This window comes from Onychostruthus taczanowskii, unplaced genomic scaffold, assembly GCF_017590055.1.
Source record: "Onychostruthus taczanowskii isolate IOZ18803 unplaced genomic scaffold, ASM1759005v1 scaffold16, whole genome shotgun sequence".
Classification (NCBI taxonomy): Eukaryota; Metazoa; Chordata; class Aves; order Passeriformes; family Passeridae; genus Onychostruthus; species Onychostruthus taczanowskii.
This window is the reverse complement of record NW_024498795.1, coordinates 6574970-6588351: the sequence shown is the minus strand read 5'-3', so window position 1 is coordinate 6588351 and position 13382 is coordinate 6574970. Positions and strand designations below refer to the sequence as shown.

The following is a 13382-nucleotide window of genomic DNA, read 5'->3' as shown; positions in this document are numbered from 1 at the left end:
TTGGGAAGGGCTGCTAAAACCCAAAAATTAAGATTGTAGAATTCTGACTGAAGTCTGAAACATGCTATAGTGGCCAAAATCATAAACGGAAGCCAACAGCTATTCATTGGCCTGCCTGAAACAGGTCAATGACCTTGGTCTCCTTACCAGGGAATAGGTGTTCCCAGTGTGAAAATCTGTGTTGTGTTGTACAAAATGATGTCATAAGCAAGGAGATAGGAACTAAACTAGGAGAGAGGAGCTAAACATTGGAGACTAAGCATCCTTTGGAAGAGAAAAGAGAGCAACAGAACGTGTAGGGGAATGTAATTACCTTACAAAAGAGTTGCACATGCTGTACATGTTGTTCAGAAAATTGGAAAACCGAACCTACTGCTTGGCAGTTTAATCACTAGGATTAATCACTAAGTGTCCCAGAGCCTGGCTCACAACTGCACAATTCCAAGTTCTTACAAAGATATAATTTCCTTAGTTCCAACAAACTGCACCAGCCCTCTGCTGGAATAATGTGGTGGTAATGTGGATTCTTAATATGTATATATTTGTTAATTATTGGTTAAGAGCAATTGTGATATTTTAGAGCAGACTGCAGGTCATTTAATGATCAAGAATATTTTTAGCTTTGTTTGGTATTGCACATACTTAAAAAATGTTTCCTCTTCTTTTTAATGTGTAGAATTTGGTTTTAAAACATACTGTTCTTCCTTTTGGTCTTTCAAAGGAACATGTAGGAATTCCACACACTGTTTTAAAGACTGAATTTCTGATTCTAAGCCCTGCGCTGTCTACAGGGAGGAAAAATAGAAATGAAAGACAAAACTTTTATTCATGAATCTAAGATTATTTTCTGAGTGAATAAGGAAAGGCTCAAGGGAGACAGACTGTTAGGGACTGCTGAACAGAGTGTTTTTTAATTTGTTGGCTGTGTTTTGAATTTACAATAGGACATGGCTATTCCAAGTGTGTATTAGCCTCACAGGATTTAAAAGCTGTTGGGATATGCAGTTAATGCACCTGCCTCTGCAGTATGTTAAACCTTTTACCTCTTAATGCGAGTAACAGTCTTTTCATTAGGAATAAATCTCAAAACCCTCAGAGCAAACAGAAGTGGAGAGAGGGCAAAGCTTATTAAGAACACACATTACATTCAGATTTATTAATAATTACTGTTATGATGATTATTTATGTATATATGAAGTGTTTACAGTTCTGTTTAGATATTACCATTTATGTGGATTGTTGTGCTCTATTGGGAAATGAAATTCAACCCTTCACAGTGGCTCTGACTTCAAGACAATCACTAGCATCACTTGCATGCAAAATGTGCAGACTTAAATGCTTTTGGTTTCTTCAGAACTTGAAAACCATAGCTTCCTAAAACAGCCCCAGCAAACAGCTCTGCTTATTATCATTTAAGCATTTTTCAGAGATCTGTTAGAACTGTATTCCTATGTATTTGAAAGATGTGTACTAAACTGTGCACATGTTAAATGATCTGAGCCCTGGCATTTGCAGCAGTTGTATGCATTGTGTTTTGCGATCCTATGCACCAGCATATTTCATAATAAAACATTTATGTAAGATTTAGACAATATTTGGAAAGCAGTTGTCTCAGCAGACCACATCACAGAGAGGGTTAAAAAAATGAAAATCTATTTTCCTACCTAAAATTCCTGGGTTTAACTTGTTAAAGTGATCTCCTGCAAATCAGACCCTGTTGTCTTTTTTAATTGGTGTAGTAAATGATTATGTTTTCCTAAAATGTAGTCATCTCTAAACAGCTTTGTTGAGGACTAAGCATTGTAAGAAATGCAAAACAACATCTGGAGTAAATGTGATTTGTCAGCTTAGCTCTGGATCACCAACAGCAATGCAGCAGAATGAAGACCACAGCTGTTTTACTGATTGAAATAAAAAGTTCCAAATATGACATCAATGCTTCTGCAAGCAAACAAAATTTCATGAGTTCATATTTAATTTTGGCGAATGCTTACAAAAGCTACATGCTCAAACTGCTCTAAATATCCCTGGCAAAAAAAAAAAAAAAATCATTAGGATTTTTATGAAAAAAAAAAAAATGCAGATTCTAGCTTCTAAAACCTTCTTGCAAGGTGTTGATTCAATCTTTAAAGTATTAACACAGATGGTAATTGGTTCATGGATTAAGCCATTGTTATATTATTAGACACTAAAACCATGCAAGATAATAGTAATTTTACTTTGTGATCTTTAGTTACCTAGAAGTAATTTTTTCTGAGAACTGAAGAAAGCTTAATTAATATTTTCAGGTGTCACTAATAAGATGAAATTAAGCAATTATTTGAAGTTTAAAGCAATGCTAATATTAGCCAATATCATCAGTCACGGGTGAAAAATGTGAAAGTCCTGAGTTTTGAGAATGTATGTGCCTTTCCTAGCATAAATCACATGCAGTTTGAATTATTAGCAGATATTCAGGGCAGTTGGAGGTCCCAAGCCTTTGGGCTTTAGCCTCCACTGTCTACAAGATAGGGCAATATTTGTCAGCCTCTCCCTGTCTCGTCGTAATATATTGTAGAACTAACATTGAGTGTCAGAAGTGTTTTACTCCAAACACCAGACACTGAAAGTACAGCAGCAAGAGGCAGCATGTTAGGTACCTGGAAAGGCATTATGAAAGCAGAGTGCTCAAAACCAAACTTGGTGCATTGTGTATTTTATAAAGATACTGTGCAAGAATTCCAGTAGTACGTGTATGACGAATTCAAATACAGAAAAGTATGTTGAGGCAGCATGAAATCCAAGGTGATTAACTGTATTCTTTTTTGTCCATGGTCTCCTATAGCTCTGTCCTCAGTACTGGCCAGAAAATGGAGTACACCGGCACGGTCCAATTCAGGTGGAGTTTGTGTCGGCTGACTTAGAAGAAGACATCATCAGCCGGATATTCCGAATTTATAACGCAGCCAGAGTAAGGATCTTATTTGCAAAGCAATTTTGTCTCATTAGATGAGTTGAGTCCAGTCAAATCATAAAAATTAAAGCTAAACACACACAGAACCATTTTCATTTTTCAGCATATTTATTTGAAAGCAGTGGCGCAATACTGAGTCAAAGCACAATCACAAAGGGAAAAAAAGTCTTTCGTGTATAATAAAAGTAAAAAAAAAATTAATACATATCTCAAGTGTTTTAAATGCAAATGAAATAAATGCAGTATTCAGATGGTATGATAGCCAAAAAGTGCTGAAATCAGTGCTGTTTTCAATAGTTTGAAATTAGCCATCTTGTGTATTTGTATCCTGTATTATGTGAAGAAAGCTGTGCACCAATACCAGTTATGTTTTTCAATAGCAATCCCAGTCTCTTAGTGAAGATTGTCTCCCACTAACCACACTTCATAACATATGTAACCACTTCAGAAGGGCAAGCAGGTTGTTCTTGTATCCAGCTTTTATGCTCCCATAAAGTTGACGGAAGACTAAACATAGCATGTCTTTCAAGCTGAATGGAAAAAAGATTCCACCACAGACGAGGTATCTGTTCCTATCCAAGGAGCCTTTGCAATGGACTCGTAAGAGCCACCAAAAAGCTGTAGTTAGGAATAAGCAGCGTTCCTTTCAGAAAAAAAAATCAAGAACTTCCCTGGGACCTGGAAAGACACAGAAAATATGTTAATATCCAAACAGGGAAGCAGATTGTAAAGCTTCAAATACTTCTTTAATACTGTGAAGGCCTGGCATTTGCAGTAAATGTGGCAATATAAAAAACACAGCCTCCAGCAGGCTGTGACCTTCAGCAAGGACTGGGTCTGGCTGCTTTGGGAAGAGGGGCCATGAGCTGAAAGAAACTGGACAGGAAATCAGTAGATTCCAGACTTTGATATAAAGCACACAAAACCAATTGGAGAGCACGTCTAAGTTTTGTTTGTTCCCATATCGTGTTAATCTTACATCCTCTCCATTAACTCTTGCTCTGCAGAATAAAATACAATGTCAATGTTTCTGTGTGTTGTTCATTTTAGGAGTGGCACTAAAATGCCCTCACTTTGCACAAAAGTGGCAAACTCTAGACTACAAAACCAGTTTTCATGTGCATGTTTATTATGCCCTTTTCAGAGGACTGTGGTTTTCTGCCAGTATCACTTGTTCTGTGCTCCTTTTTTTTTTTTAAATCACCATAAAGCAACTGTTCAGTAATGTTTCACCAGAGGGGTTCTGACTGCTGCAATAGAACACAATAAAATAAAATGTAGTTAGATACTTTTTATAAGCCACAAACATCTGAGGGTTCAGTTTGGTTTTTTTAATGTTTCCTGCTTCAAAATATCTTGAGAGGGTTTGACCTTTCGTGTAAAAAAGGACAGAAACACATAAACATTCCTAAAAACACTGAAGCTTATATATGAAAACAGTATATAATTGAAGTTATGTTACAGCTCTGTCTTTCCTACCAAGTTCTTCCCAACTTATTAATTATTTGCTTGACTGTGCAGATGTACTATTGCTATGTTTTAGGCTATTGTATAGCAGTCTGTTTAAAAGCTCTTGTTCTAATAACTCCATTGGTAATTAAAAGTCATAAATCCTCAAGGGCAGTTGAAATTACATTAGCAGTTTGTCAGCAATCATCTGCTTGAACAACTTCCCTTAGTGACGCAAGTACCTAAATTACGTGCTGAACAAATAACGTTACTTTTCCTGCTTTTGTCCGGATCTCTGCAGCCCCAGGATGGCTATCGGATGGTGCAGCAGTTCCAATTCCTGGGATGGCCCATGTACAGGGACACTCCGGTTTCTAAGCGCTCCTTCTTGAAGCTCATCCGTCAGGTGGATAAGTGGCAGGAGGAGTACAACGGGGGAGAGGGACGCACAGTTGTACATTGCTTGTGAGTACTGGAAACGGGAGAGAGGAATAAGGGAATACTGACACAGAATATGTGCCAGGCTTAGAAAGGTTTGTAAAGAGGTGAAGAGGCATCTATCTAATCTGGAGCTGAATAAATAATACAACTGCTCATTTAAAAGCCTTGAATGCAAGAGGAATTGTGTAATTCTAATGTAGATTCATGAGTTTCCCCATCTGTCCTTTGTTAGAGCCCTATGAAAAGATGATGGGTTCGAGTTAACTCTATTTTATATAAAAATGTCCAGTGACTCTTGCAAATGGGAAAGTTGCATACTTATTCACAGTAAATCAAAAATGTGCCTTCAGAACAATGTACCTTTTATTCCTGCAGATAAGGACCATAGAAATAAGTAGGTTTGGAGGGGTGATTCATTTTCCAGGCATGAAGCACGGGAGTAAAAGTGGTGTGATAGACCAGTTACGATGATCCTGTAATTGCCTTACCTTTCTCTAATAATGGTATATATTTTTGTCCTCCTGTGACTTTGTGCTCCACTCATGCAGACTCTCATCCACTCTGCCACCATCCTTCTTTTGGTACAGTCTAATACTTGTACGTGCTTTTACCTCAGAAGTAGCTGATCTTTTGAGGCTGAGTCTTCAGCGGTTGAAGTTGTATTTGTCTTCCTCTAAACACCTTTTTAAAGATGTTGCCGTGATAGAGAAGGGACCTGCTAACAGGAAAACCATGTTCAGAAGTTGGGACCCTGTGTCAGAATGATGGAGGGAAATCTAAGAGTATATTAATAATTCCCACTATCACTGACCTTGAACAAGTCATTGCTCTTCAGTTTCCCCATCTGTAGTATGGGGATAATAATACTTTCATCAAAGGAGCATTGTGCAGTGTGATTAATTAATGTTTTGAGATCTTTAGCTGAAAAGACCCTTTTGAAGTGCAAATTACTGTTATCTCTGAGGTGGCTGATGATATTAAATAGTTGTACAACATCACACATGCGTCACTTCCAGGCAGTAAAGAAAGAAAAAGCTCTAATATAATCCTTTTAAATGACTTTATTTTAATTAAAATTCTCAAACAGTCCCACAATATCAGGCACTGTTTTGGCAGCAGAGAGCATTCTTTTCATAGTGCCTGGATGTGACAGATGTGCGACGTTGTGTCTTCCTTTGAAAATCAACCATTGCAAAGCTTGTTTGAAAGACCTACTACCTAACTAGTCTGTACGCTGGTAATTATTAAGGTTTATTATTTTCAGTGAAGCACAGCCTAAAGATTCTGATTAGAATAAGTGTAGAAATAATGGGGTTTCCAGAAAGAAAGAGATTCTCCTGAAGATTAAAAATAACCAGGGATAAAGTATTATTAAATACTGTATTTGATCACGTATATGAACATTTGTGCCTGGCTTCTTTGTTAGCAATTCGCTTCAGGCTCTCATCCTCTGATAACTGTGGGTGGAGGGGGAATACATCTGCCTTTAGAAGCCATCCTTGCCAGGCAGCCAGCCCCTCTTCCTGCTGCCAGGAGCTGAGATAATCAGCCAGGGGGACATGGCAGCACCGCCCAGTGCCATACCAAGTGCAGCCACCAGGACTCCCCCAAATGAGACTTCTGGTGCTTTAGCAGTTCCTCTGAAATGCCTGTGTGTCCAGGAGGAAAGCAATTGAATCTGGAATAAAAGACCTCAAAGATTCACTTTCTGTGTGGCATTTCCAGGCCTTGTGCTCATCACAGCCATGTGTGTTTGTGTTTACAATGCAAAGCAGTGTTGAACTGAAACTAAAAGTACTTTATCCTTATTTTAGCATCCTCTTTGTGTTCACTGAAGGGTGGTACAAAACTCAGCCATTCAATTGCCTCCAGGCTGTCAGCCTGCTGACTTCTGAATCATAGCTTTGAGATCTTTCAGCATGCCAATTCCAATTAAAAATCATGTTTTGCCTAGAGTTCAGCAGCCTTTGGGGCCAGGAATGTTCTGTGGTTTCTCCCTGCTGGAACTCATGCCTTCTGGAGCCATCCCTGTTGCTGTACAAACTTGTGACACAGAGTCCATTGTAACTGAGCCATTTTATCACTTTCCCTGCAGGAATGGAGGTGGCCGCAGTGGGACGTTTTGTGCAATCAGTATTGTTTGTGAAATGCTTCGACATCAGAGGGCTGTTGACGTATTCCATGCTGTGAAGACACTGAGGAATAATAAGCCTAACATGGTGGACCTTCTGGTAGGAGCTTTTTAACTGCACCATTAAATAGAAAATGTTCTTTTTCTCAGAAGAGTCAGTAAGATTTCCAGGATTTGCAGTGGGAGTTGTTCACAAAGCAAGCAAGTCATTTTCAAAGGGGATAATGAAGTCACTTCACTTGTAAGAGTATTTTTACACTGCTTTCTTCCCAAGGAGACTTTGTCTCTGTTCGTTTGAATTTTTTAAGAGTTTTAAACTTTCAGATGAACATCCTTATTAATTTTCTTTTCTAGCGGGCTGAACCAAGTGGAGAGCAGCCCTTGCATGGTAGAAATAATAGTTATGTAAAATTAAATGCCAGATTTTCAAATTATATATTTTATAAATAGCTTAATCGCCTAATATTTATCAAAGCCATGAATTTCAGTTTGACATCCAGAATATTGCATTTAATTATGCTTGCTCTATCTCATAGAAAGATTAAAGAAGTTCAGAAACAAGGGGCCATGTGCAATTATTTTCCTAGAGAGTGTTTTATGAGCTTTTTTCCTAAATGGAGAACTGCTGAAGTGCCAGCTGTATGCCAGAAGAGCTGCAGAACAGCTTAAACCAGCAGGTTCTTACACTCCAGTGTGTAGTTTTGTACTTGGAGATGGGTGTAGCTCGATGCCCTGTTCTGAAGCATGGGCTATAAAAGACACTTTTGCAACATCCTGCTGCAGAGGTGGCTGCTTAAGAGGCAGCTGCATTTGATTTAGTGTCACAGGCAGGAAGAAGCAGCATCTGGGCACTTTCAGGGATGTTAACCCAATCTGAGCCAATTTTGCAAGCTCTGGTTAAGTAAGTTGGAGTCATTTCATCAACTTTTCTGTAGCATGCCCAGGGTGAGGCAGGAGACATCTCACTGAGTTGGTCCAACCTGCTGTAATTTTAGGAGAGCACCGCCTCAGATGAGCTGAGAGAATAAACAGAAGATCAAGGCTTTCACACCCAGGTGAAGGCAAGTAGGGAGGGATATCCACCTCCCCACCATACGGATGGCTGTGCCTCCTCTCTCCTGTGGGAGAGTGGCTCCCACCACATTCCCCATCACAGTGCTCTCTCCTAGCCTGCCTCTGAAGTCCCAAACCCTCCCCTAGGCCCAGCTCTGGCCAGGCACACGGAAAAAGGCCAGATGTGTCAGCTGTGCAGAGCAAGGAGGGAGTTCATGAGCAGCACCACAGGGACAGCAGAGTGGAACTGTGTCAGTGAGAAACTATCAAACTTCCACAGTGATGAGAGGGAGCAGCTTGACTGGCTTCTTTTCCTCTAGTTTATATCCTCAGGAGAAGAATCATCGTGGTGAGACTCATCATACATTTTTATTTCCTAGATATTAAGAGAAATGTCCTTCTACTTCATTCATGTAGTATAGTTTATACAGGGATTTGGCAGGCCTGCTGTTCTCCATCCTCCTAGAACTTAAGCCCACAGAACTCTCTGATCTCTTATTCATTTATTTTACAGAAGTAAAAAGTAACTTAGTAGCGTAGAAGTACAGTAGAAGAAAATGCTCTCTATAAATTCCCATTTGTGACAGTTCTCCAGGTATAGATTTGTCAGGCAGCTGTATCCATTTTTCAGCAGAGAATTTTTTAAATCAAAAAAGCTAAATGTGTTATTTTAGATAAAAATGTACCTTTTAGTAAATTGAGAGTGGTATTGGCAATGTCTGAAAGGCATAGAAAGGCCTTGTAGGGCCTTTTTTTATTAGGAAATTTCACAGCACTTGTGAAAGAGATCAGTATTGTTTTCCTTATTTTTACAGACAGAAGAATAAAGGCAAGGGACAACCAGGATTTTTCCCATTATCACATAATGCACTGACTGAGCAGAGTTAGAATGACATCTCTTCAGTTGTGGTCTGCCACTTCGTAGGAACAAATATTTGAATTAGCCAGGTTTCAATTTCTGTGTAGATTGCTTCATGGTAAAGGGAATTGGGAGACTTGAGTTCTTTTCCTGATCTTGTTACTGACTTTATCCTTTATGACTCTTCTTATATTAATGTGTCTTTGCCTCAGTTTCTCTACTGGAAAAAGAACAGTAATATTCATCTACCTTGTAAAATTTTACGGTAAAAGATTAAATGCTCAAAATCATTACATTGCTTCACAAAAAACAGTTTTAAGACTGCTTTACCAATGCATGTCATGCACTTTCTGACTAGATAAAAGGCAGTCTTTACCATCCATACTTAGAGATTCATCTCTTAATTTCACTGAAACCTTTCGTTTTCCTCCAAGTGTAAAAATCTGAGTGCCACATCCCTACAGTATGGGAATCTAGTAATTTTTTTCAGCTATCATACAAAGGTAACACATGATATTGCAAAATACCTATTATGGAATGCCCGAAGCATTTAGTGATAAATGTTATTGGGCCTACTCACAGGTGTCCTAGAAAATAAATCTAAATATACGTCTCTGAAGCCAGCTAGTCTAAAGAGGCTTTTAATATCCACCATCAAGTGAATAATAAAAATGTACAAAGGACACTAGTGAGTGAACACAGTGGGAAATAAGGTATTTCTGCTCTTTAAGACAGGTATTCAGCTTACTGAAAATGACAGTTATTCTGCTAGATCAGTAAATCAGCATAAAATGAGCATGGAAGAGTGGAAATGGATGAGTGGCTGATCTCTTGTTTTGATCTGTTATGTAGTTAAAGAACAATTTCCATTTATTTAGAAACATAAATGCAATAAAAGCAGAAAAGGAATTTACATAATATTCTGTTCTTTCCTTTCTTCTTTTTTTTTTTTATTCTTTTCTCATTCTGAAGAAGACACAAGCAGTTTATGGAACCTTGCAGGACTTCAAACTCTCACATGCAACTCACTCATCACTTACGTTATATGTGCACCTAAGACTTGTCTTCTTATGACATGACACTTCTCAACAAAAGAACTTCTAAATGATCCATGCTTTTTAATAGCTTTTTTTCATTTTATTAATAGTGTATGGTCTTTTGCTTGTAAAGTGGACTCTCTTCTTAGCTAAAATGTGACCCAAAATCACAAGAACGAAAGATTTAATCCTTTAAAATGTTTGCTTCAGGGAAAAGAGAATATATCTGAAGATATTACTACTCGTGATATTGGGCAAGGCTGAGTGCTGTCAGCTCATTAAATCTGTTGTTGTTCCTAAATGTCAATATGTGCTTAGTTATCCTTTATTAATCAAATAAAGTGCATAAGCAAAAGAGGCATTTCAGTAACAGAAATAGTTATGAAACTGGCAAGTGTTTCCAAACAAATTGAATTTTCAGAATCCAGAGCCCTTAGATTTGAGGAACCTGAACTTACTACTTCTTTCAGCTTTTTTTTCATTTAAATATTTGTAGTATTTTTGAGTATTGCAAGTGGTAAGAATGGAAGTAGGAGAGGTCTATGTATGCACATAAAACTGGGAAGTCACCAGTGACTGCACCATTTAAAATTTCAGAGTGGACAATGGTGAGTCAAATCTGTCCTCTCCATTCCACTGAAGACATGAAAGGGGCCAAGACATGACCTTTTGTCCCCAAAGATGCAGAGTGGGTTTGCATCCCTCAGGAAGGGGATTTATTTCTGTGGGACTTGCTCTGTTTCCAAGCAGTTACAAATAAAACCAGCAGGTCTGTGTCTGAAGCACGGGGCTGGCACCTGAAAACTTGGGTTCTTTACAGTTCCTCTGTTACCCAGGCTAACTTGAGCATTACTGACAGTTGCTAAAAATTAACTGGAATTAATCCAATTAATTTAGCTCAGGCTCCATTTCACAAGGCACAGTCTTGTGGGTTGGGTCTGGGCTGCAGACAGGGGACCAACAGTAATTAGTCTTGCCCTGAAATGCAGCAAGTGTCTGAATGACATTAAAATAAAAGTTGCAGTCTGGGAAGTACTAAACACTGGGTCTATTTTAAGATAAACATTTCTGGGGAGGAATTTCAATAACTCCAATTCTCATAAAGTGCTACATGAGCATTTTCACAGATGACAGAAAGGTTGCAAGTCAATTTACTTATGTGCCGTCAGTTTTTCTCATAAAGTGTATTACAGCAGCTAAATACTCATCTAACATGAGCAGTGCCATAAGTTACTATGTATAGTTTCTATTGTCTGGTTAATATAAAGATTTTCTTATCTGAACATAAATTGGATTTGCAAACTGGCTCCCACTGACAACAGCTGATAGTAAATAATTTTAACAGGAGAGAAATATTGACCCCTTTAATTAAGTTTCTTCAATAACTGACTTTGTGGTTTTCTTTTGATTTTTCAGGATCAATACAAATTCTGCTACGAAGTGGCTTTAGAATACTTGAATTCTGGCTGATTGTCTCAACAGCACAGACAAAGCTCCTCCTTTCACCACCACAAACAAAGCAAGTCACTTCATGGTGTCTGTGTAAATGAGATGAAGACTTCTCAGTGTTATGCTTCTACTGCTTTGTATAATTGGCTCTTTTTAAGAGCCCCAAAAGATGTTTATAAAACCGCTTGCACTGCCCGATGCCCACTCCGAAGCTGCTGCTTGGCACTCCCGTGAGCCTACACTGAACCACGTGGCACTCCTTCAACACCGTATTCATACTCAGCCATTGATGTGGTGAAGCAGCATAGTCCTCTGGTAAATAAGAGAGCACAATTATATTCTTATGAAGGAATTTGTACTTTTTTCTGTTACATTTCGTTGCCTGTGATTCTCAGTTCTTGTCACAGCCTAGTGTACATTTCTGTTCTGTGGAGAATGCTGTCTGGCATTTTGATAATATATGATTTTAGTTATATTTGTATTCTAACACGTGCATAATAAACAAATCATATGTAGCTTATCTGAACTAACAGAAAGACATGTACCAAATCATGATAACTTTGTTGAGTTGTAATTTCTATCCACTTTGTACCATTTCATAGAGAGAATCTTGATAGAAATGCAGTTAAAAATGCAAAAGACAGGATGCTCAGATTAATATATCCAAAGCTTTTTCATTTGTTTATATTGTAAATATTTTTTGATTTCATCAAATTATTTATTCATTAAAATGATTTTTTTTGGTGAAGCACAGTGAGTGACAATCATTTTTATTAAGCTCTGGAAATGCTTACTGTATGATAGTGTAAACATTTGTTTACCTTGTATGGATTCTCAGCTCAATAAATAATTACATACATGATAAAATTTTGTTCAATTTAATATCTCTTGGCATCTGAGTGCCTCCAACTAAGCCTCTTTTCCAGATTAAATCTAGTAAATACTGAGCTACCTCCAGTGAATGTTTATTGTGTGATCCAGTGTTGGTCCAGCCAATAGTGAGGTCATAGAATCACAGAATCATAGAATGGTTTGGGTTGGAAGGGACCTTAAAGATCATCTAGTTCCCACCCCCCTGCCAGTGGCTGGGACACCTTTCACTAGTCCAGGTTGTTCAAAGCCCCATCCAGCCTGGCCTTGAGCACTTTCAGGGATGGGGCATCCACAGCTTCTCTGGGCAACCTGTTCCAGTGCCTCACCACTCTAAAACTGAAAAACTCTTCCTAGTATCTAATCAGCTCTCTCTCAATTCTAATTCATTCCCTCTTGTCCTGTCACTACAACCCCTTGTAAAAAGTCCATTTCCATCTTTCTTGAAGGCTCCCTTCAGGTACTGGAGGGTTGCAATTATGTCAGCCTGAAGCCTTCTCTTCTCCAGGGTGAACAAACCAAATTCTCACAGCCTTTTCTGGGATCCCTGGAGCTGGATGCAGCTCACCAGAGTGTAGTAAGATACACTGTGCCAGGATATGAAAGAGGTGAATTGTATGCTTAAAAATGCACAAATGCAGAACCTGAAAGATGCCCTGCTCTGAAGAAGAGATGGTGTTGTTCTGGTAGTACTTGGTCTTGGCACAGCAACCCTCTGCAGCCCTGGGCATTCCCTGCCATTCCCTCTGTGCCTGCTGCTGCTGTGGGAGGGATGGTGGTGCTCTTGTTCTTGAGATGTTTGACTGCTGTGAGGGGAATCTAATTCCTTCTGTTAAAGATGTTAAAGACACCAATACTAGAATGGCTGGTGGGGATGTTACTCAAAAAATCGTGAAACTGCTCAAGCTGTTGTCAGTGGACAGGTTTACATCATTAAAGCTCCTGAGAATGGCTGTACTGATCTTCCATGCTGTTTGGATGGTTTCCCTTTCTACAGAGCACTTACCAGTATCTGAATATGCTGGGAATTGCCTTTGTCACAGCAACAAACAGCAAAAAGAGGGAATGAGTCAGCAATGGCTTGCTGAGCCATCTGCTGGAACCACAGAACATTTTCTCACCCAGAAGTTTCAAGGAGAC

At 38.7% G+C, this 13382-nt stretch overlaps 1 protein-coding gene across 8 annotated transcripts in view; it reads left to right on the top strand.

Annotated features, from left to right (window-relative positions):
• The window catches only part of PTPRM (protein tyrosine phosphatase receptor type M), a 440735-nt gene extending 428615 nt beyond the window's left edge, over positions 1 to 12120 (top strand). For all 8 annotated transcript variants that reach the window (XM_041399233.1, XM_041399232.1, XM_041399230.1 and 5 more), the window contains 4 exons: positions 2825 to 2950; positions 4704 to 4867; positions 6939 to 7074; positions 11340 to 12120. In XM_041399233.1, the coding sequence (XP_041255167.1) occupies positions 2825 to 2950; positions 4704 to 4867; positions 6939 to 7074; positions 11340 to 11393 (480 nt within the window). In that variant the 3' untranslated portion in view covers positions 11394 to 12120. The remainder of the gene's footprint in view (positions 1 to 2824; positions 2951 to 4703; positions 4868 to 6938; positions 7075 to 11339) is intronic.
• Positions 12121 to 13382: the final 1262 nt, after the last annotated feature.